Here is a 24,156-nt window from a genome sequence, read left to right as displayed (position 1 = left end):
TACCAGCAGGGAACTTACATCAATGTTTGGAAGGCATTTTGCTACAGGTTCATCCAAAGGAAGCCGAGAAGAGAGTACGTGTATTAGATGATTAGAACCAACTCATCCAAGGTCCTTCTGCCTGTCATCTTCTTCATATTTTTCCTTGTACTTTGCACCAATACTCAAGTACCTCTATTTACTAATGTTGTTATTCACTCTCTAGTATGGACAGGACCATTTCTTCCTGAGCAGAAATCTGATTTTTTAAAAATAGGATGAATGTTAGACAAGTCTGTGGCATTTACTTACAATTTTGTGGCGATGAGAGATCAGGACATTTGGAAACATTTACTTAATCTTCCTATTCCTCTTTCTTGACAAATTATATGTTATTTCGGTTGCCTGCCTCTCAGGTCTCTGGGGATCCAGACAGAATCTTTAACTGCCTCCCCAGTCTTTTTCTCTTTATAAAATTGCGAAATGTTTCAAATAATCAAAATGGTATAGAGAGTGCAGTATTTAAATGGCTCCCTCTTGACCCTTGTGGGAATTAACAATGGATGACACTCTGCTGCATCAGCTTCAGGTTTTTGTTAAAGGAACAGATAAGATGCGTACAGAGGGCACCTTCGTATTTCTCCCTGTTAGTCTCTGTCCCATCGTAAGACAGCGTTTATCTCTGGTGACGTTCCTCCTGGTGGTCTAGAAAACCCACTTTTGATTGTGTTGTCACTCCAGCTTCTCCATCAGATTCATGGACCACATGGGACCCAGAAACAAAACAGCAATTTCAGAATTCCTTCTTATGGAAGTGACAGAGGATCCAGAGCTGAAGCCCTTTCTCTTTGTTATGTTTCTGTTCATATACCTGGTCACCGTCCTGGGAAACCTGCTCATCATCCTGGCCGTCAGCTCGGACTCCCACCTCCACACCCCCATGTACTTCTTCCTCGCCAACCTGTCCTTTACTGACATCTGTTTGAGCACAACCACCATCCCAAAGATGCTGGTGAACATCCAGGCACAGGATCAGAGCATCACTTATGCAGGCTGCCTCACCCAGCTCTACTTTGTCCTGGCTTTTGGTGGCTTGGAAAGTTTTCTGCTTGCAGCAATGGCCTATGATCGCTATGTGGCCATTTGCCATCCCCTGAGGTACACAGTCATCATGAACCGCCGCCTCTGTGGCCTGCTGATTCTAGTCTCCTCGTGCATTAACACTGTGGATGCCCTGATGCACAGTCTGATGGTGTTGCACCTGACCTTCTGCACAGATCTAGAAATCCCTCTCTTCTTCTGTGAAGTGGTTCAGGTCATCAAGCTTGCATGTTCTGACACCCTCATCAATAACATCCTGATATATTTTGCAGCTAGCGTATTTGCTGGTATCCCTGTATGTGGAATCATTTTCTCTTACACTCAGATAGTGTCCTCTGTTTTGCGGATGCCATCAGTGGGCGGAAAGTATAAAGCTTTTTCTACGTGTGGGTCTCACCTCTCAGTTGTGTCTTTGTTTTATGGGACAGGTTTGGGGGTGTACATTAGTTCTGCTTTTACTAACTCTTCCAGAAACACCGCTGTGGTCTCAGTGATGTACATTGTTGTCCCTCAAATGATGAACCCTTTCATCTACAGCCTGAGGAACAGGGACATGAAGGGAGCCTTGAGAAAACTCGTGGGTAAGATAGCATTGCTTTTTCAGGAGTGTGTTGTTTAATTTCCAGATACCGGGGTATTTTCCGTTTGTCCTTCAGTTACTGATTTCTGGCTTCACACTGTGGTGGTCAGAAAAGACACTTTGTATGATTTTGATAGTTTAAATTAATTGAAACTTGCTTTGAGTCCCAACATATGATCTATCCTGGAGACGAATGGGTCTTATACTGTTGTTGGATGGAGTGTTCACATATCTCTGTTAGGTTTTGTTTGTTTTTACTGTTTTTCTATCTCTTGTTGATCTCTGCAGAGGCACTAACCTTTGTGGAAAGTGATGTATTGAAGTCTCTAAGTATTATTGTGGAAACGTGTATTTCTTACCTCACACCTGTCATTTTGCTTCATGTATTTTGAGGCCCTGTTGTGAGGTGTATGTATGCTCGAAATTGTCATATCTTCTTGAATATTGGCCTTTTAGTCCCCATTTCTGTGTATCTATTTATTTTCTATCTTATTTTCTTCGTTTATTTTGACATTTTTTACTTAAAGTCTACTTTTCCTCCCTGATATTAGTTCTTTTTTGGCAATTAATTGCCTGGAGTATGTTTTCTACTTTTTCATTTAAAACCAATTTCTGTTTGTGGATCCATAGTGAATCTCTCACAAACAGCCTATATTCACATCATGTTTCTTTTTTTTTTTTTTTTACATTTTTAAGTTTATTTATTTATTTTGAGAGAGAGAGAAAGAGAAAGTGGGGGAGGGCCAGAGAGAGGAGAGAGAATCCCAAGCAGACTCCATATTGTCAGCACAGAGCCCAACAAAGGGCTTGATCTCACAACTGTAAGATCATGACCTGAGTATAAACGCAAGAGTCTGATGCTTAACCACCTGAGCTACCCAGGTACCCCATTCACATGGTGTTTCCTTTGTCTTTCTTCCAATCTCTACCTTTTCACTGGAGAGTTTAATCTACTTACCTTTGATATACTTACTGATAAGGAGATACTTAATTCTTCCATTAAAATTTTTATTTTATTTATGTCTAATACCTTTTTATTTTGTTCTTTATTTCTTACCCTATTGCTCTTCTTTCTTCCTTTTTGATTTTTGTAGGAACATTTTGGATTTCATTCTCGTTGTCTTTTTGGAATCTATCCAGATAATTGTCTTTATGGTTATCATGAGCATTATCTTTTACATGCTAAATTTATAATAATCTAGTTTGAATTCATACTAGTTTTATTTCAATAGCATGCAAAACCTCTGCTCTTATATTGCTTGGTCCTTTCTTTGTGTTGTTACTGTCACAAATTAAATATTGATGCATTGTTGTCGATGGTGTAGATTTAACATTTTTTACACTTGTTTTTACAACCAGTAGGAAATAAAAAGTGGAATTACCAACCATACAGTACTGTTTTTTTTTAATTTGTCTGTGCATTTATCTTTATTAGGAATCTTTACTTGTTTCATTTGGTATTTAATTACTGTTTAGTGTTTTCTCATTTTAACCTGAAAGAACCTGTTAGACATTCTCATAGAGCAGGCTTGGTGGTAATGAACTCGTTCTGCTTTCATTCTTGTGAGAATGTTTTATTTCTCCCTCATTTTTGGTTGAAAAATTTTGTCAGATATACAGTTGTTGGCTGACAGTTTTTTTCCCAGAACTTTAATATATCATCGTCGTTCCCTCTGGGCTCCATGGTTCTGATGATAAATTGGCTTCTTATCTTACTGAGACTCTATGATATGTGCAGAGTTGATTTTCTCTTAAGTTCTTGTACATGATGAGCTCCTTTCTGAATTCTCTCTTTCCCTTTGGCTTTGTCAGTTTGACAATAATGAGTCTTGGTGTTAGTATCTTTGAGTTATTCTCCTTAGAGTTCACTGAGTTTCCTAGATTTGTAGGTTCATGTATTTCATCATTTTGGGAAGTTTTTGTTCATTATCTCTTCAAATACTCTTTTCACTTTCTCTTCTCCTTCTCGGACTCCCATAATTTCACTTGATGATGTCCCATAGGTCCCTTAGGATCTGCTCACTTCTCTTCATTCTTTTTTCTTTCTGCTTTTCAGACTGAATATTATAAAAATAACTCTGGGTATCAGAATCTCCTCTTTGTCACAGTTTTATTGAGAAATAATTGACATACATCACTGTATAAGTTTAAGGTATACAGCATGATGGAGTGTTTTATGTATATTGTGAAATGATAGGTTTATTTAACATCCATCATCTTGTATAGACATAATAAAAAGAAAAGAAAGATATTTTCTCCTTGGGATGATAATTCTAAGGATCTACTGTCTTAACTTTCCTACCTATCATACAGCAGTGTAGCTATAGTCGTCATGTTGTACATTACATCTTTAGCACTTATTTATCATACATCCCTAAGTGTGTACTTTTTGACTACCTTGCTCCAGTTTTCCTCCATCCCACCTTCACCTCTGGCAACCACAAGTATGATTTCTTTTTCTATGAGTTTGGTGTTTTGTTTAGTTTCTTAGATTGTACATAGAAGTGAGATCATACAATATTTGTCTTTCTCCATCTGACTTATTTCACTTAGCTTAATACCTTCAAGGTCTGTCCATGTGTGTCCAGTGATGGATGAATGGATTAAGGAAGTTATGAGATATATACATCAACACACACACACACACACACACACACACACACATACACACACACTGGAATATTACTCAGCCATAAAAATGAGGGAATCGTACCATTTGTTTTTTTGTGTGTGTGAGTTCAGCTTTTTATTTATTTTTGTGGGGTTTTTTTTGTCTTTTTTTAATAGTTTATTGTCAAGTTGGTTTCCATATAACACCCAGTGCTCATGCAAACAAGTGTCCTCCTCCAAGTCCATCACCCTCTTTCCCCTCTCCCTCACCCCCCTCAGCCCTCAGTTTGTTCTCAGCATTTAAGTGTCTCTCGTGGTTTGCCTCCCTCCCACTCCCCAACTATTTTCCCCCTTCTTCTCCCACTTTGTCCTCCATTAAGTTCCTCCTAATCCACCTATATGTGTAAACATATGATATTTGTCCTTCTCTGCCTGACTTATTTCGCTCAGCATAACACCCTCAAGTTCCATCCATGTTGCTACACATGGCCAGATGTCATTCTTTCTTATTGCCATGTAGTATTCCATTGTATAAATATTACCACATCTTCTTGATCCATTCATCAGTTGATGGACACTTAGGTTCTTTCAATGTTTTGGCTATTAGTGAGAGTGCTGCTATGAACATTGGGGTACATGTGCCCCTGTGCATCATCACTGCTGTATCCCTTGGGTAAATTCCTAGCAGTGCTATTGCTGGGTCATAGGGGAGTTCTATTAAAATTTTGAGGAAACTCCCGATGTCTACTCTCACCACTGTTGTTTAACATAGTGCTGGAAATCCTAGCATCAGCAATCAGACAACAAAGGAGATAAAAGGCATCAGAAATGGTAAAGAAGAAGTCAAACTTTCACTTTTCACAAATGACATGATACTCTACATAGAAAACCTGACAGATTCCACCAGAAGCCTACTAGAACTGATCCAAGAATTCAGCAATGTTGCAGGACAAAAAATCAATATACATAAATCGGTTGCATTTTTATACACCAATAATGAACCAACTCAAAGAGAAATCAAGAAACCGATCCCATTCACAATTGCACAAAAAACCCCATAAGATTGCTTTTGAAAAAGTTGTTGAAGGTGACAGGAGTCTTTATAGTGACCTTCTCAGAATGTACTTGCAAAGACTTTAATTTTTTTTTAATTAAAAGTTTTTTAAAAAGTTAATGTTCATTTTTGGGAGAGAGAGCAAGTGAGTGAGCACAAGCCTGGAAGAGGCAGAGAAAGCTGTCAGCACAGAGTCTGGCGCCGGGCTTCAACTGGTGAACCGGGAGATCGTGATTTGAGAAAAAGTTGGACACTTAATCGACTGAGCCACCCAGGCAGCCTGGAAAGACTGTAATTCTTATTGTATGTGGTCATTGAAATCTCTATTCCTTATTTTATTCAGCCAGTGCTTTGACTGATTTCCTTAAATGCCAGGAATGATACAAACAAACAAAGAAATAACACAGCTCTCTCAGTCTGTATAGATTGGATCTGTGCTGCAGTACTCTTTTAACACTTAAGCAGGTTTGCACTGAGTGCAGAGATCAATGTGAAAGTTTAGGATCTTCTGGTCTTTCAGAGTATATGTCTTGCCATAGCGTGCATGTAGTTTTCTAAATTTTTCCATATACTTGGTTGCTTTTTTTTAAAGAGAAGGTTCGTTTGATTATTTTTTAGACAGAGAGAAAAAGGAGAGAGAGAGAGAGAGAGAGGGAGAGAGAGTCAGCAGGGGTGGGGCAGAGGGAGAGGGAGAATCCTAAGCAGGTCTTGCCCTGTCAGCATGTAGCCTGACACAGGCCTTGAACTCATGAACCATGAGATCATGACCTGAGCTGTAATCAAGAGTCGGATGCTTACCCAACTGAGTCACCCAGATAGCTCTACTCAGTTGTTTTTAAACATCCTAGTTTCCGAAAGAAAAGTTTCTCCTGTTTTGCCCTCGGGCTTAGCTGGACTATTTTATGTTTTGACTTTAATCTTTTGCCATAGGTGTATACAGGCTGCTAGTTTGTTTTGTCGTGTTTTTGAACAGTGCCTACTATTTTTCCAGCCTGAGGTCAGTCCTTGTGTCTGCCCTTCAGGGAGCTCCCAGCCCGCCTAAAGCAGGCGTACAGAACGATTTGAGAAAAGATCAACCCTGCCTCTTCCGAGTGCCTGGACCAGGGTCTCACACCGACAACACAGGCTAAGACCATTTCTGTACTAAGACTGTTGTGTGCCAGGGAAGGGGAGGGGCAAGGGCAAGTAAAAATGCCACAAGACTTTCCTACCAGTTTGAAATTGCTTTTTTCTTGATTCAGCACTCTCTTGGTTGTTGTAATTTTTTTTTTTGAGGGGGAGGGAGTGCGAGCAGAGGAGGGGCATAGAGAGAGGGAGAGAGAATCTTAAGCGGGCATCATGCCCTACACAGAGCCCCGTGTGGGGCTTCATCTCATGACTGTGAGATCATGACCTGAGCCAAAATCAAGAGTTGGACGCTCATCTGACTGGGCCACCCGGGCGACCTGATTGCTACAAATTTTGACATGAGTTTTGACAAAATTAGTTCTGCCAGTTCTGCTTGTTTGTTTGTTTTTTTCCAGTGTTTCTTTGAGAGGACAAGACCTATGAGCTGCCTAATCTGCCATTTTGCTGAGGTTATTTTTCCATGCATAGTTCATTTTGATTATAAGGAATACATTAGAAACTACTGAATATAATATGCAGAAACAAAATACAACGAGCCATAGAAAAAAATCAGTCCTTAGAATTGGCTTTTTAGGGTATATTTGATTATGCATATTGTCTCTTGCATTTTAAAGGTTAACTGTCAATCTATCAGTTGTCTGTCTATCATGTATTTATCTATCTTTCTATATTATCTATCTATCTCCATATAATAAACCATATATTTTTAGTTTAAATGTCCTGTCTTCCTTAGATTGTTGCCATCAGGGGTGCCTTTTAATGTACTTCAGGAAACAAAACTAGAATCCAATTACAGAAGGGAGCTGCATCCCTGTATAAAAGAAACTTGAAATGGATGTAAAAGAAATAGGTGGACAGACAAGAATTGCATACTTTTGGCCTCCCGGGAAGAGAGAATTAGTCAGTTTTAGTTATTTCTTCTCTGAGTCTTGTTCCTTAAGGGTTTTTACTACCCTGGGATCAACATGATAGTGAAAGAATTTGATTAATGAGGAACTTTGGATATTGAACCCTGAAGCGCTACAGAGACTGCAAATTGTCTGCCTGTGGCCATCTGCTCAGGTCACTAGGCAGCACACCTGAGCCTTTACTCAGGGACCGTCACTATTTTTTTTAATCAGAAACAATAAATTTAATTGACACTTTAGAATTTTTTTTTAATGTTTTATTTATTTCTAGGCGAGAGAGAGAGAGAGACAGCGTGAGCAGGGGAGGGTCAGAGAGAGAGGGAGTCACAGACTGAAACAGGCTCCAGGCTCTGAGCTGGCAGTCAGCACAGAGACCGACGCGGGGCTTGAACCCACGAACCGCGAGATCATGACCTAAGCGAAAGTCGGACGCTTAACCGACTAATCGACCCAGGCGACCCTAGAATTGTTTTTTGAAAGACAGAATAGAATGTTAGAATTGCTAACTTTTGAATGAAAATGCATAATATACAAATAAGCAAAATTTTTAAAATGACGTGGATAAAACTGAAAATTAAAAAACTCATATTCTTAAGTGCATTAATAATACATGAAAGTCATATTTTAGTAGAAAGATTAAAAAATGTTTCCATTAGAAAAAGAAAGGAACCAACAGACCAATTTCCTCAGGAAAAAAAAGACTATAGTATAAAGGACGTATTCCTACAAAAATAATCAAATGTTTTTAGTTTCACAGAAAATATTGAAAAACAATGGATAATTTAAATTCTTTTTTTTTTCTTTTTTAATAGTTTCTTGTCAAGTTGGTGTCCATGTAACACCCAGTGCCCATCCCCACAAGTGCCCCCCTCCGTGCCATCACTTTTGCACAATACTCTAGTTCATTTTGTGTTTTCATTCTCCCTGACAAGAGGGCTTCCAATGATCTCCTTTAGGATCAAAGGGAAAACTGAATGCGGAATGCCATTCCTTAGACGTGACACCTCTGTAATCTGAAGTTCCCTGGTCTATGGTTTTCCTTTTGTTGTACAAGCTTTTTACGATGATGTGTCCCACCTGTTTATTTTTTTCCTGTGTTGCTTGTGCTTCTGTCGTCCAACACTTGTCGCCAAGGTCATGGCAAGGGGCTTTCTCCTGGTCTTATCCTAGGAGGTTTACAGTCTTAGGTCTTCTAAGTCCTTAGTCCATTTGAGTTGACTTTTTTTTTTAAGTATCTATCTCTTTATTTTACTTTTTTGAAATTTGAGTATAGTTGACACACAATGCTAAGTTCAGGCATACAATAAAATGATTTGACAAATTTATACATGATGTTATGTTAACCTCAAATGTAGTCACCACTTTTCCTGATACATTGGAATCAAAATATCATTGACTCTCTTCCTTATGCTGTGCCTTTATTCCCAGGACTTATTCATTCCATAACTGGAAGCTCGTATCTCCCACTCCCCTTCATTCATAAACTGATGAAAAAAGGAAGATGTGATATACACATACAGTGGAATATGAGGCAGCCACAAAACAATAGGAGATTGTGCCATTTGAGACAACACGGATGGACCTAGAGGGTACTATGCTAAGTGAAATAAGTCAGTCTGAGAAGGACATATACCATATGATTTCACTCATAATTTTTTGGGTGGAGTGTAAGATAGGCATCCAGTTTCATTCATGTGCTTGTGGATATGCAGTTTTCCTAATGCCATTTGTTGAAGAGACTGCCCTTTCCCTATTAAATATTCTTGGAACTGTTTTCAAAGATTAGTTGACTATATATGTGTGAGTTTATATATGAGCTGTCTATTCTGTTCCATTGCTCTGTTTCTGTTTTTATACCGGTATTATACTGTTTTGATTACTATAGCTTTGAAAGGTAGCTTGATACAAGGAAATGCAATGCCTCCAGCTTTGCTCTTCTTGTTCAAGATTGCTTTGATTATTTGGGGTGTTTTGTGGTTCCATATATATTTTAGGATTGTTTTTTTCCATGTGTTTATATATGTTGTATAGTGAATGGTATATATCCAGCGTCAGATTCAAACAAAGCAGTCATCCTGAATTCCTCCCTCTGGAGTCTTTGCCTTGAAGGTTTTGCACTGCCCTGATCACAGTGACGGTAAAATTGCTTGGCTAATGAGTAGCTTTGGAAATTGCATTTCTAGGGATACAGGGACTTCAGTCACATGTGGCCACTTGCTTCAACATTCTTCTCCAGAAAAGAAGTTGCACATCTGAGCCTTATCTCATAGATGATCCATCTTGCCCTGGAGCCTGAGGATCACTCAACCGCTCTGCCCTTCCTGAGTAAATCTTCCATATGGTACATTAAGAGGAGATATCATATCATTCCAGTACAATGCCCACCAGGTAATCTAATGACCTTTCATCAATTTTTGGAAAGGAGGGCAGGTGGTTTATTATAGTTTTATTTGGAGGAAGCTGTGATGAATACGTGCATCAAAGCCACCCATGGTTCTCCTGCGTGTCTGTCATCTTCTTCACATGTCCTCTGTACTTTGCACCAGTCCTCAAGGACTGCTGACTCACTAATATCAGAGGAGAATCTACTACTGCCAGGACCATTTTCCTACTGAGGAGAAATATGCTTTTTTTTCCTCAAACAGTATGGCTGTTATAAAAGTATCTGCAACTTGTGGTGATCGGAGGCAGGAAGTTTGGTAAAGTTCTCTTCTTCTTCCCATTCCTGGTTCTTGACAAAATTACGTTATCTCAGTTGCCTGGCTCTCAGGTCTCTGTGGATCCAGACAGACTCTTTAACTGCCTCCCCAGTCTTTTCTCTTTATAAAATTACCAAATGTTTCAAATAATCAAAATGGTACTGAGACTGCAGTATTTAAATGGTCCACTCTAGAGCCTTGTGGGAATTAACAATGGATGACAGTCTGCTGTATCAGCTTCAGGTTGATGTTAATGGAACAGATAAGATGCGTACAGAGGGCACCTTCGTATTTCTCTCTGTTAGTCTCTGTCCCATCGTAAGACAGCGTTTGTCTCTGGTGACGTTCCTCCTGGTGGTCTAGAAAACCCATGCTTGATTGTGTTGTCACTCCAGCTTCTCCGTCAGATTCATGGACCACATGGGACCCAGAAACAAAACAGCAATATCAGAATTCCTTCTTATGGAAGTGACAGAGGATCCAGAGCTGAAGCCCTTTCTCTTTATTCTGTTTCTGTTCATATACCTGGTCACCTTCCTTGGAAACCTGCTCATCATCCTGGCCGTCAGCTCGGACTCCCACCTCCACACCCCCATGTACTTCTTCCTCGCCAACCTGTCCTTTACTGACATCTGTTTGAGCACAACCACCATCCCAAAGATGCTGGTGAACATCCAGGCACAGGATCAGAGCATCACTTATGCAGGCTGCCTCACCCAGATCTACTTTGTCCTGGTTTTTGCAAGTTTAGAAAGTTTTCTTCTTGCGGCAATGGCCTATGATCGCTATGTGGCCATTTGCCATCCCCTGAGGTACACAGTCATCATGAACCGCCGCCTCTGTGGCCTGCTGATTCTAGTCTCCTCGTGCATTAACACTGTGGATGCCCTGATGCACAGTCTGATGGTGTTGCACCTGACCTTCTGCACAGACCTAGAAATCCCTCTCTTCTTCTGTGAAGTGGTTCAGGTCATCAAGCTTGCATGTTCTGACACCCTCATCAATAACATCCTGATATATTTTGCAACTAGCGTATTTGGTGGTATCCCTGTATGTGGAATCCTTTTCTCTTACACTCAGATAGTGTCCTCTGTTTTGAGGCTGCCATCAGTGGGCGGAAAGTATAAAGCTTTTTCCACATGTGGGTCTCACCTCTCAGTTGTGTCTTTGTTTTATGGGACAGGTTTGGGGGTGTACATTAGTTCTGCTTTTACTAACTCTTCCAGAAACACTGCTGTGGTCTCTGTGATGTACATTGTTGTCCCTCAAATGATGAACCCTTTCATCTACAGCCTGAGGAACAGGGACATGAAGGGAGCCTTGAGAAAACTCATAGGTAGGACACCTTCTCTTCTGTGACCATGTCATTGGCATTGGACTTGGATTTCTGGAATGAGTCAAAGTGAACAAAAATACAGGGTGAGACAGAATGTCTTAGTCTTGCATCATCAACTTCTTCTAAAAGGACAAGATAACATAATGGCAGTGTACATTAGGAAATTAGGAGAACAAATTTTCACTTTATCCAGCTCTGTCATGAAGGCTAGTGATTTCAAATCTCTAATCTGTTTTCTGAGTCAGATTCCCTACAAGAAGAACCTGAATCAGAACTTCTTGCAGTAGTAATTTTGTGAAGGTTGTTTTCAGAAGAGAATTGGAATAAGGTGGATAAGGCACTCTAAATGAGGATGTGGTGATTCTACCCGGTTCCAGAATCATACCATGAGAATTGTACTTCAGTGTTGGAACTTGGATAGGAATCCCATTCCCATTTTTGTGTTTTTGAAATTGGAACTTCTTGGAGGCCACGTGCGGATATTTTAACCCCCATTCAGTAATCACCCAGTCCAGTCACTGGGAACTGTATCTTTGGAGGTCAGCATCACATCCACTGCACCCAGTTCCCTAAATATACAGCAGAATTACTAGGTTATCTTAGTGGTTTGATGTGATAAGGGATAAGTAAACTTTATCAGTGAGAAAGTCTTTGGTTGTAATAATAAGAAGAAATCCTGATCCTAACATGCTCAAAAGATAAAGAGGGTTTTGAGGTGATGGATGTGTTAATTAACTGTCTTGTGGTAATGAGTGCTCAGTGTATATGCATATCAAGTCATCACCTTGTACACCTTCACTTTACCCAGTTTTGTTAATTATATCTCCATAAAGCTGTAGAAAAGAGATGTTTCCTTGTAAGGGCTTCAGAAGTAGGAATATACAGGAAGTGGCCAGTAAGGCCTCGATCATTCCTTACATGGTGGCTTTCTGCTGGGTCTGATGCCCCTTATGGTCCAGATGGCTGTAACAGATTGAAGAAATCTATGGAAGAAAGCATTTAGAATCTAGAATATGAGCATATTTCCTGAAGTTTTCTTGTTAAAACATCAATATAAAATTTATCTATGGTTAAAGAAAACAGTAGTAAAGTGAAACACATATGCCTGTCACCCAGGTAAAGAAATAGAGTAGTGCCCAAAGGAATCCACTTGATAGTGTCCCAGCCACATGACCCTCTCTCTCCCCAGTGACAAACATTGTAGTATATTTTGTATTTATCATTATGTTGGATGTTCTTCTATTAGGTTGATTCCTATGAAGTTGCCAGTATTTGATCATATTTGCCCTATAAAACAGGCAATGGGATTCAATGTTGTTTTTACCCATATGTATCTCTATCCAGTTTGTGTATTTTCTTCTTTTTGAATAAGTTAATGTATGAATTTTGTGTCTTGGTTGCATTCCCATTTTTGTGTTTTTGAAGTTGAAGTGTTTTTGAATTTAGCAGTAATTTATTTATTTTCATCTGTGTTATTATGTATCTGTGACAAGATAGGATCCTTGTCAGGTTGAAAGATGTTTTTGTTGGTATTCGTCTTCATTTATAAAGAAATATATATTTTTAAATCTTTTTTAATATTATCATAAGTATTTTAAAACAATTTTTAATGTTTTTTTTTTTTTTTTTTTTTTTTTTTTTTTTTTTTTTTTTTTTTTTTTTTTTTTTTTTTTTTTTTTTTTTTTTAAAGAGAATCAGAGAATGACTAGGGGAGGGGCAGAGAGAAAGGGAGACACAGAATCTGAAGCAAGATCCAGGCTCTGAGCTGTCAGCACAGATCCTAATGCAGGCTCGAACTTATGAACTATGAGACCATGACCTGAGCTGAAGTTGAACGCTTAACTGACTGAACCACACAGGTGCCCCTGAATATTTTCATAAACATTTAATGGAGGAAAGAAGAATGTTTTATAGTTGAGATAGAAGTGTTATGTATATGAATATACCTCTTCTCCTTTGGAAATTTCTTTTCTTTTATTTATTTATTTTGAGTGGGAGAAAGGGCAGAGAGAGAGGGAGAGAGAGAATCTCAATCAGGCTCCACATGGTCAGTTCAGAGCCCAACACAGGACTTGATCTCATGAACCATGAGATCATGACCTGAGCTGAAATCAAGTCAGATTCTTAACCAACTGAGCCACCCAGGCACCCCTGGATATTTCTAAAGAGTTTTCCTAAGTGGGTGAATCACTTAACATGCTCACCAAAATTTTCTGGTGGTCCATATCATCACCAACATGTTTTCATTTATACTGATAATCTAGCAGGCGTAAAATTATTTTATTATTTGGCATTTCCCTTATTATCAATGAGATTGAATTCTATTTCATATATTTATGGGCCATTTAGTTTAACCCTCTGTTAATATCTGTTTATGGCTTTTTTTTTTTTTTCAGAAGTTCTTTCTTTTGTGCTTTGAGCCATTTTAGTTTACTTATTTTTTTTTTCCTGGATGGGTATTTATGGTTTTTCTTTCTTTGTTTTTAAATTTATTTTTATGTTTTGAGAAAGAAAGAGAGAGTGCAAGCTAGGGAGGGGCAGAGAAGAAAAGAATCCTAAGCAGACTCCAGGCTCAATGTGGAGCCTGACATGGGGCTCAGTCCCACCACCCTGAGATCATGACCTGAGCCAAAATCAAGAGTTGGATGCTCAACTGATTGAACCACCCAGTCGCCCCATCTTTAATTTTTTTAATTGAGGTACAATTGGTATAAGACATTATATTAGTTTCAAGTGTGCAGCACAATGATTCAATATTTACAAATATTACAATGTAGTTTGAAATGATTACCACTTTTAGTTAGCAGTGGTCACCATAAATAGTTAAACATATTTTTTCTTGTGATGAAAACTTTAAGATTTCCTCTTTTAGCAACTTTCAAATATGCAATACGATTTATTACATTACATTATATCTCCATGATGTATAATTGGAAGTTTGTACCTTTTGACCACTGGCACCCATTTCACCTACCCCCTGTCCCCATCCTCACCTCTGACAACCACCAATCTATTCTCTATCTATGGGCTTTGTTTTGTTTTTTGAACTCAACATGTAAGTGAGATCATATGGTATTTGTTTTTGTTTTACTTATTTCACTGCACATCATGCCCTCCAGGTCCATCCATATGTCTCAAATGGTAGGATTTCCCTCTTTTTATGAGTGAATAATATTCCACTGTTTGTGTGCACACCCAAGTGTGTACTTACATACATATACCAATCACGTTTATTTATCCATTTAATGCTGATGGACACTAAGGTTGCTTCCATGTCTTGGCTATTGTAAATAATGCTGCAATGAACATGAGAGCACATGTATCTCTTCAAGACTGATTTCATCTCTTTTAGACATGTTCCCAGAAGTGGGGTTGATGGATCATATGGTAGTTCTCTTTTTCTATTTTTGAGAACATCATACTCTTTTCCAGAATGACTACACCAATTTACATTCCCACCAACAGTATGCCTGACTTCCTTTTTCTCCATATCCTCACCAACACTTCTTATCTCTCATGTTTTTGACAATAGCCATTCTAACAGGTGTGAAGTGAATTTTATTGTGGTTTTGATTTGCATTTTGTGATGATTGGTGATGTTGAGCATCTTCTCATGAACATGTTGGTCATCTGTATGCAAAAGCCTATAGTTAACATCCTAAATGGGGAAAAACTGGGAGCTTTTTCTCTATGGTGAGGAACAAGACAGGAATGTCCATTGTCACCACTGTTAGTTAACAGAAAGTCCTGGTCTCAGCAATCAGATAAGAAAAAGAAATCAAGAGCATCCAAATCATCAAGGAAGAAGTAAAACTCTCACTATTTGCACATGACATGATACTATATATAGAAAACCCAAAACACTCCATCAAAAATTTGTTAGAACTATATATCTTCTTTAGAAAATATCTATTTAGTTCCTCTGTCCATTTTTGTTTTTATTTAAATGTTTATTTTGAGAACGAGAGAGCACAAACAAGGAAGGGGCAGAGAGAAAGGGATAGAGAGAGACAGAGGGAAAGAGAAAGAGAGAGAATCTCAAGCAGGCTCCACACTGTCAGTGTAGAGCCCAACTCAGGGCTTGATGCTACAAACTGAGATCATGACCTGAACCGAAATCAGAGTCAGACACTCAACCAGCTGAGCCATCCAAGTAACTCTTCCCTGTCCATTTTAAAATCAGAGTGTTGGGGCGCCTGGGTGGCTTAGTCGGTTAAGCGTCCAACTTTCGCTTAGGTCATGATCTCGCGGTTTGTGGGTTCGAGCCCCGCGTCGGGCTCTGTGCTAACTGCCAGCTCAGAGCCTGGAGCCTATTTCAGAGTCTGTATCTCCCTCTCTCTCTGACCCTCCCCTGCTCATGCTCTCTCTCTCTCCTAGAAATAAAAATATTAAAAAAAAAATAAAATAAAATCAGAGTGTTAATTTTTTTCTATTGAGTTATATGTGTTTCTAAATATATTTTGGCTATTAACCTCATCAGATACATGATTTGTAAATATTTCATTCCATAGGTAGGCTTTTCATTTTGTTGATGGTTTATTTTACTGTGCAGATGCTTTTTAGTTTGATGTAGACACACTTATTTATTTTTGCAATTGTTGCTTGTGCTTTTGTTTTTTTTTTTTAATGTTTTATTTATTTTTAGGAGAGAGAGAGAGAGACAGCGTGAGCAGGGGAGGGTCAGAGAGAGAGGGAGTCACAGACTGAAACAGGCTCCAGGCTCTGAGCTGGCAGTCAGCACAGAGCCCGACGCGGGGCTCGAACCCACGAACCGCGAGATCATGACCTAAGCGAAAGTCGGACGCTTAACCGACTAAGCCACCCAGGCGCCCCATGTTGCTTGTGCTTTTGGTGTCATAATTGTTGCCAAGACTAATGTCAAGGAGATTTAGCCCTATGTTTTCTTCTAGGAGCTGTATGGTTTTCAGGTCTTATGTTTAAGTCATTAATCTATTTTGAGTTAATTTTTGTGAGTGATGTAAGGGGTTCAATTTCATTCTTATGCATGAGGATATGTATGTGTTTTTCCAACACTGCTTACTGAAGAGATTATCCTTTCTCTTTTGAGTATCCTTGGCTCCTTTGTCAAATATAAGGTGATTGTATATGTCAGGGTTTCTTCTGGGCTCTCAGTTCTATTCCATTGGTCTATGTGTCTGATTTAATATCAGCACCACAGAGTATTGATCACTATAAATTTGTAGCATAGGTTGAAATCAGGACATCTGATGCCTCCATCAGAATTGTACAGAAACCAGGGCACCTAGGAGGCTCCATCGGTTAAGTGTCCGACTTCAGCTCAGGTCATGACTTATTTGGTTACTTATTTTCAAATAAGTAACATTCATCCTTTCATCATATGAGTTAATAATCACACATTAAGAGGATTGGGATGTTAGACGTATCAGATTGATTGACTGGTTCATGGGTTTGAGTCCTGCATCAAGCTCTGTGTTGACAGCTCAGAACCTGGAGCCTGCTTTGGATTCTGTGTGTCTCTCTCTTTCTGCCCCTCCCCGACTTGGGCTCGCTCGCTCACTCTGTCTCTCTCTCAAAAATAAAACATTAAAAAAAAAAAAAAGGTGTACAGAAACCGGTTCAGGCTTCCAGAGGAGCCCAATCATATTACAGAGACAGGCATATTAGAGCCCAACCCTTGGGAAACAGTTGGGAAAGTATGCAAACACCTTACAAGGAGAAAGTGGGAGCCTTGTGTTTTTGCATCCTGCCTCTGTGCTGAGCCCAGGGGTATAACCACAAGAAATACTCATGTACCCAGGTAAAAACTGTCTCTTGGTTTTCTGTGTTATCTGGGGATATGCCAAGCCACATTGCTCTCAGAGATAGATGATTTGGGAGCCAGTCCCTAAGATTTGCCATAAAAGTTGGTGCCCTATGTGTGTGATCGTAACCTTTCACTCCTCAGTGATAAGCTGCGTCTGGGATATTCTCCTGGTTTTAAAGTGCTGTCCCAGGGGTGGGATTGATGCTGTGAGCATACCTCAGCTTTTCTTTCCTGTTTTGATGTAGGTCCTTTCTCAGTCCCCTGATATGTCTGAGTCACCCATCAAGTTTCTGAGTTTCTCTCAAAGGAAATTAATCTGTGTACCTATATGGTCAGTGTGTTCCCAGGAGGAGGAAGGTCAGGAACCTTCTCTTCCACCATTTTGCTGATGTTGATGAGAATTCATTAAGTTTAAACTTCTAATAAGGTCAATACTAGGTCAAATTTATTCAATTCATAGTATTGGGCAATGTAAAGGACTGATAAAAAAAAGACACATTAGGGTTCTATAAAAATGACAGTTTTGTAGGACAAAAATGATCAAATACTGGAAATCAAATATTGGCTGCAAGAGGGTGCCTGGATGGTCAGGGGGTTGAGTCTCCAAGTCTTGGTTTCAGCTCAGGTCATGATCTCATGGTTTATAGTTTTGAGCTCCCTATCAAGTCTGCTTCGGACTTCATGCTGTCAGCGTGATGGAGATTCTTAGGATTCTCTCTCTCTCCCCCTCCCCAAAGAAATAAATTAAAAATAATACTGGCTGCATCAATCTAATATCTGTCTCCACGGTCACATTGCCTCTTCCTTTCTGTGCCTCCTTCACTCCTCTCTATTTTATAAGGAAACATATAGTTTATAGTTAGGGCCTACCCAGATAGTGCAATATAAATGCATCCTTTGCAAAGTCCCTTTTTCCAAATAAGTAACATTCATCCTTTCATCATATGAGTTACTAATCACAAATTAAGGGGATTGGGATATTAGATGTGTCAGATTGAGGGCCACCATTTAACCTCCTCCAGATGTCTTTTGGTTGACTCCATCAAAAGGCCTATTATCATCTGATCATGGGAAGGATGGTTTTCTGTCTTTGGAAATCATGTACAAGTATGAAATCCCTATTTGCTGCCACTATCTTGTGACTTGAAGAGTCACAGTCCTAGGACAAAGCCACCAAATGGAGAAACAGAGTGATGCCTACTCCCCTGTTCTTGTACATTCCCTATCTCTGAAGTTCTTGTAATGACAAACAACTATTTATTGTTTGACCATAGTAGAGATGGGAATCTTTTCTTATTAGAACTGAAGACTTCCTCACTGATGAAGTACAAATAACTCACAATTATTTCAGACTAAGATGATATTGTACCAATTTTATAGATGATAAAACTGTGTATAGTGAATGCTAAGATTTCCTCAAAGGAATACAGTTTACCAGTGAGTGACTCTGTGATTACTAAATTGGGGTGTAAAAGGTGAGCTCCCTTGCCTCAGTGTAGGCCTGACTTTGGGTTTCAACTGACATGGTCTATCATATGGGATCAGACAGAAGTCAGTCTCTAGATATAACCACAGTTGCACTTCTGTCCTCTCTCTGAGCTATCCATGTTCTACAACTTTCCTTCTACTGAAAATCGTCCATACATACATTTTGAAACTTTAACGTCTGCCTCAGGTTCTGCCTCGATGGAACTGAGAAAAAAAATTGAAGTAAAAATGGAAGTAATTGGTCAAACATAACAAAGCTAAATAAAAGTAAAAGTCAGGTTTCAACCCCAATTTAAAATGTACTTTGCTGTTATGTTATCTACTCATGTTAGAGGCATTTGGTGAAAGAAGAATCAAGCATCCTAGTCCTCATAGGATTCCTATAACTTTGATTTATTCTAAAAACCCAGCCCAAAGTGGATGGCACAATCACAGAAAAGAAGGGATCCTACTGACAAGTTTCTTCAAGACACTCTGCATGTCACTATTCCTCAGACTGTAGATAAAGGGGTTCATCATTTGAGGAATGACAACATACATCACTGAAACCATGTTAGTCCTCCTGGAAGAATCAGTAACTGCAGAGGTAATGTACATTCCAACGCTTGTCCCATAGAACAAGGACGCAACTGACAGGTGAGACCCACAGGTGGAAAAAGCTTTATACTTTCCACCCGCTGATGGCATCCTCAAAACAGAGGAGAAAATTTGGGTATAAGAGAAAATGATTCCAGAGAAAGGAATACCCCCAAGTAAGCTAGCCATAAAATATGCCAGGATATTATTGATGAGGGTATCAGAACAAGCGAGCTTGGCGACCTGACCAAGCTCACAGAAGAATTGAGGGATGTCCACGTCCTTGCAGAAGGAGAACCGTAGCACCATCAGAGGATGGAGCAGGGCATTGGCACTGCTAGTGAACAGTGAGAGCACCATCAGCAGACCACAGAATTGGAGGTTCATGATGACGGTGTACCTCAGGGGGTGGCAGATGGCTACATAGCGGTCGTAGGCCATTACTGCAAGGAGAAAACTTTCCAAACTTACAAAAACCAAGACAAAGCAGATGTGGGTGAGGCAGCCTGCATAAGTGATGCTCTGATTCTGTGCCTGGATGTTCACCAGCATCTTTGGGATGGTGGTTGTGCTGAAACAGATGTCAGTAAAGGACAGATTGGCGAGAAAGAAGTACATGGGGGTGTGAAGGTGGGAGTCCAAGCTGATGGCCAGGATGATGAGCAGGTTTCCCAGGATGGTGACCAGATACATGGACAGGAACAGACTGAAGAGTAGGGGCTGCAGTTCTGGATCCTCTGTCAATCCCAAGAGAAAGAATTCTGAAACCCCTGTTTTATTTCTGGGTTCCATGTTGTTAATGAATCTGATGGATAATATGGAGTGAAAATAAAATAAATGAATGGTCCCTGACTGAGTGGCAGCAGCATCAACTGGGGCCTTGTTAGAAATACAAATTCTGGTATCACTTCAGATATGCTACTGATAAACTCTGAGGTGAGGATCAGCAATTGGTGTTTTAGCAAGCTCTCCCAATGAATTTGATATATGCCAAAGTTTGAGAACGAGTGCCTTAAAAAAAATGAAAAACAAAAACTATTTCGAATCAATGTGAATGTTTCAGTCTTTCCCTCTGCTGATTTTTCTTTCTATTGTCTTCTTCCCTCTTTTCCCTCTATTGGCCTTTATTTTAAATTGATCACCACCTCTGTTTCACACAGTGTGCGAAGTGCTGAGTCTAAAATGAATACGAATGGTGCTTCCTACAAAAAAAAAAAAAAGAATCCACAAAAGGACAACAAAAATTACTTGTGAGCTTATCCGTACAGGTGACTTCTCTTTATATTATGTATTACACTCGCTGTTTTGTAATTTATCCACTGAAAAGTTTATTATGATTTGCTTCACATGTCAGATGTTCTATTATATTACATTTAGAAATCTAAAAGGTAGATTTCTACTCAGGAGGGAGACAGGTTCAGTCATTTTTTACTGTTGGTCTGTCATTTTTTAGAGAATCAGAGACCAGCAGATTGAGAATTGGGTACCAGTACAAACATAGATGGGAACTTGTCAACAGGAAGGAAGGCTGGAGTGTCACTGGACACTTGGTTCCCATCACTTCATGCATACACACTCCTCATTGCTTCCCCCGGATGAATCTAGTAAAATACGTGCCCTCCTTACAGAAGCATTAACTAAGGGACTTTAAGTTACCTGGCTGGCATCAATGTGGAATGATGCCTAGGTGCATGACATGTCACCTAGATATAAAGATTGAAGATCTGTCTTCTGGAAAGGAAGAGAGACCAAGTGAGGCAATGGGCTTGTGGTCAAGAAAGAACATTCCTGGATGAAGCCTCAAGTGTGCTTCTTCCTGACTAGGCAAGGACTGTTGAAAGAAGTTGTCCCAGGCTGACACTTTACAGTGTTGTATCTCTGGGGGATCAGTATCCAAAGCTCCTCATTAGACAATATTTTTATGTCCTTCTGATCCCTGGGCTATGCAAGCCCTTAAATTCCAAGAACATAGAAGAGAGGAATGCACCGTATTAGGCCAGGTGTATGCCATCTATTTTCTCTACCTGTTCATGTTCACCCTCATCTGAAATACCTTGCACACATATACACAGAATCCTTTTCCAGTGAATTCTAGGTTTCTTTTTTCAAGTTACAAAGAGAGGCATCACTATGTGGTTAATGATATATTGAAACCTGATTCCAATTTTAAGTGTGCAAATATTGTTTATGTACTGGGTATAAATAATATATTTGTGAATATAGTTAAGATATTGTAACATTCAAACTCCTAGGGATATTTCATCTTTAGAGTCACTGAATGTTTCCTGTACCTTTTTTCTCTTTATATTTTACATGGCAGATTCTCACCTGTTCTTTGTGATTCTTGTGGCTGCGATCAACGTAGATAAGCTTCATACTCTCTTTATAAACTTTCATAATCATCGGTTCCAATTTCCACAAATGGATTCAGTGTACATTATTTTTCACGCTGGAAGATTTTGGATTGAATTATGGTTCTTCATTTTTTTAAAGTTTGTTTATTTTTGAGAGAGAGAGACAGACAAACCAGCAGGGAGAGGTGCAGAGAGAGGGAGACACAGAATCCGAAGCAGGTTCCAGGTTCTGAGCTGTCTGCACACAGCCTGATGTGGGACTTGAACCCATGAGCTGTGAGATCATGACCTGAGCCACAGTTGGACACTTAAGCGACTCAGCCACCCAGGTGCCCCTGGTTCTTCATTTTTAATTATGTTGTGGTAGAGTACAATGTCACTGAAAGGCATTAGTGTCCTCCAACTATGACAGCCTTGTTTAGCTCTTTCCCCACCATATACTCCTTCTGTCACTAAAATTTTCCTGAGCAAATGTCTGCTAAAATGACCATAGAAAGAATCCCTTACTCAGGTTCTGCTTTGATGGTTCCAAAAAAATCAAGCTCAGAATGTTCACATAAATTTCCAAGAAAACCAAAGTTGTTTTTTCAAACTAAGTTGAGCTACTTTTATGGCATTTCATCACTGAAACTTAAGAACTTGGTGAAGGAAGGGTCCGACAATCTGACTCACCTAATATTCCTGCATTTGACTCACCCTAGAAGCCCAAGACCAAGGCAGGTAACACAGTAATGAAAAAGGAGTTGCTTCCTCAGATGAATTTCTTCAAGGCTCCCTTCATGTCCTTGTTCCTCAGGCTGTAGATAAAAGGGTTCAACATCTGAGGGACCACAGTGTACATCACTGAGGCTATTGCAGTATCCTTGGAAGAATGAGTAACTGCAGAGCTAATGTACACCCCAAAAGCTGTCCCATAGAACAAGGAAACCACTGAGAGATGAGACCCACAGGTAGAAAAGGCTTTATATTTTCCCACCACTGATGTCATTCTCAGAATGGAAGAGACAATTTGAGTATAAGAGAAAATAATCCCAATGAGAGGAATACCACCCAATATGCTAGTCACTAAATACACCAGGATGTTATTGATTAGGGTATCAGAACAGGTGAGCTTGATGACCTGAGCAAGTTCACAGAAGAAATGGGGAATTCTCAGGTCTGTGCAGAAGGAGAGTCGCAGCACCATCAGACTGTGGAGTAGGGCGTCTGCAATGCTGATGCTCAGGGAGACTAGAATCAGCTGGCCACAGAGGCGGGGGTTCATGATGACTGTGTACCTCAGTGGGTGGCAGATGGCCACATACCGGTCATAAGCCATTGCTGCCAGGAGGAAGTTTTCCAAGCCTGCAAAAAGCAGGACTAAGCAGACCTGAGTGAGGCAGCCTGTGTAACTGATAGATTTGCTCTGTCTTTGGATGTTCACAAGCATCTTGGGGATAGTGGTGGTGCTGAAACAGATGTCAGTGAAGCCGAGGTGGGAGAGGAAGAAGTACATGGGGGTGCAGAGGTGGGAGTCAGAGCTGATAGTCAGGATGATGAGTAGGTTCCCAAGCACAGTGATCAGGTACATGGTCAGGAATAGCCCAAAGAGAAGGGGCTGCCATTCTGGATCTTCTGAGAGACCCAGGAGGAGGAATTCTATTACACCTGTTTGATTTTCTGGTTCCATGTTCTTGATAAGTCTGATGGGAAAAATACAGGTGAGAGAACACATAACAGATATACAAGGACACCTTATTTTAATGTTTGTTTATTTAGAGAGAACGAGTGGGGAAGGAGCAGAGAGAGAGGGGGACAGAGGACTTGAAGCAGGCTCTGCTGACAGCAGAGAGCCTGATGTGGGGCTTGAACTCATGAAATGTGAGATCATGACCTGAGCTGAAGTCAGATGCTCAACTGACTGAGCCACCCAGGTGCCCCAATGATGCCTTATTTTAGAAAATCCTGACATCAATTGAATTGAACTCAGGCTTCTGGACTTTGGAGCTGAACTCATAACACCATGTGATGCAGTCTCTGACTAGTGCAGATTTAGGTGTCCTAAAGGGTTGATCAGACTTCATTGCTTGCCTTTTGGAAGTTTCCACCTGCATAAGACTGCAAGTGCTTTCCTGGTACTTTAAGCTGCTATGGTTATTATTTCAATCGGATTCACTTTTCTCCTAACATTAGAATATTAAAACATTCTCAAGGTGCCTGTGTGGCTCATTTAGTTAAGTGTTTGATTCTTTTTTTTTTTTTTTTTTTAAAGTTTATTTACTTTGAAAGAGCAAGAGAGAGTGAGAGCAGGGGAGGGGCAGGGAGAGAGGAGAGAAAGAATCCCAAGCAGGCTCCTTGCTCTCAGTGCAGAGCCCCACATGGGGCTCAAATTCATGAACCATGAGGTCATGACCTGAGCTGAAATCAAGAGTTGGACACTTAACCAACTGAGCCACCCAGGCGCCCCAAGTGTCCGACTCGATCTCATCTCAGGTCATGATCTCATGGTTTTCGGGATGGAGCTCCAAATTGGGATCTGCTCTGACAACACAGAGCCCACTTGGGATTCTCTCTCCTTT

The 24,156-nt window shown here is 39.9% G+C and overlaps 4 protein-coding genes across 4 annotated transcripts; 2 read left to right on the top strand and 2 right to left on the bottom strand.

Annotated features, from left to right (window-relative positions):
- The first annotated feature begins 745 nt into the window (after nt 1–745).
- On the top strand, nt 746–1,699 carry LOC120244854 (olfactory receptor 7G1-like). The gene has a single exon (XM_039251602.1). It carries the CDS (start codon nt 746–748, stop codon nt 1,697–1,699), a length of 954 nt encoding a protein of 317 aa, XP_039107533.1.
- Nucleotides 1,700–10,479: 8,780 nt separating this feature from the next.
- On the top strand, nt 10,480–11,418 carry LOC120244868 (olfactory receptor 7G1-like). The gene has a single exon (XM_039251621.1). It carries the CDS (start codon nt 10,480–10,482, stop codon nt 11,416–11,418), a length of 939 nt encoding a protein of 312 aa, XP_039107552.1.
- A 7,679-nt stretch (nt 11,419–19,097) lies between these two features.
- On the bottom strand, nt 19,098–20,036 carry LOC120244870 (olfactory receptor 7G2-like). The gene has a single exon (XM_039251623.1). It carries the CDS (start codon nt 20,034–20,036, stop codon nt 19,098–19,100), a length of 939 nt encoding a protein of 312 aa, XP_039107554.1.
- Nucleotides 20,037–22,349: 2,313 nt separating this feature from the next.
- Nucleotides 22,350–23,267, bottom strand: LOC120244863 (olfactory receptor 7G2-like). The gene has a single exon (XM_039251615.1). It carries the CDS (start codon nt 23,265–23,267, stop codon nt 22,350–22,352), a length of 918 nt encoding a protein of 305 aa, XP_039107546.1.
- Between the last annotated feature and the right edge of the window lie 889 nt (nt 23,268–24,156).

The sequence above is a fragment of the Hyaena hyaena genome, unplaced genomic scaffold, assembly GCF_003009895.1.
Source record: "Hyaena hyaena isolate Hyena2069 unplaced genomic scaffold, ASM300989v1 scaffold_396, whole genome shotgun sequence".
In the NCBI taxonomy this organism is placed as follows: domain Eukaryota; kingdom Metazoa; phylum Chordata; class Mammalia; order Carnivora; family Hyaenidae; genus Hyaena; species Hyaena hyaena.
The sequence above is the reverse complement of the archived record's forward strand: the minus strand, read 5'-3'. Positions and strand labels throughout refer to the sequence as shown.

What these genes read in the sequence shown, in the direction of transcription:
- LOC120244854 (XM_039251602.1), top strand. Translation starts at nt 746, where the DNA reads ATGGGACCCAGAAACAAAACAGCAATTTCAGAATTCCTTCTTATGGAA.
- LOC120244868 (XM_039251621.1), top strand. Translation starts at nt 10,480, where the DNA reads ATGGGACCCAGAAACAAAACAGCAATATCAGAATTCCTTCTTATGGAA.
- LOC120244870 (XM_039251623.1), bottom strand. Translation starts at nt 20,036, where the DNA reads ATGGAACCCAGAAATAAAACAGGGGTTTCAGAATTCTTTCTCTTGGGA.
- LOC120244863 (XM_039251615.1), bottom strand. Translation starts at nt 23,267, where the DNA reads ATGGAACCAGAAAATCAAACAGGTGTAATAGAATTCCTCCTCCTGGGT.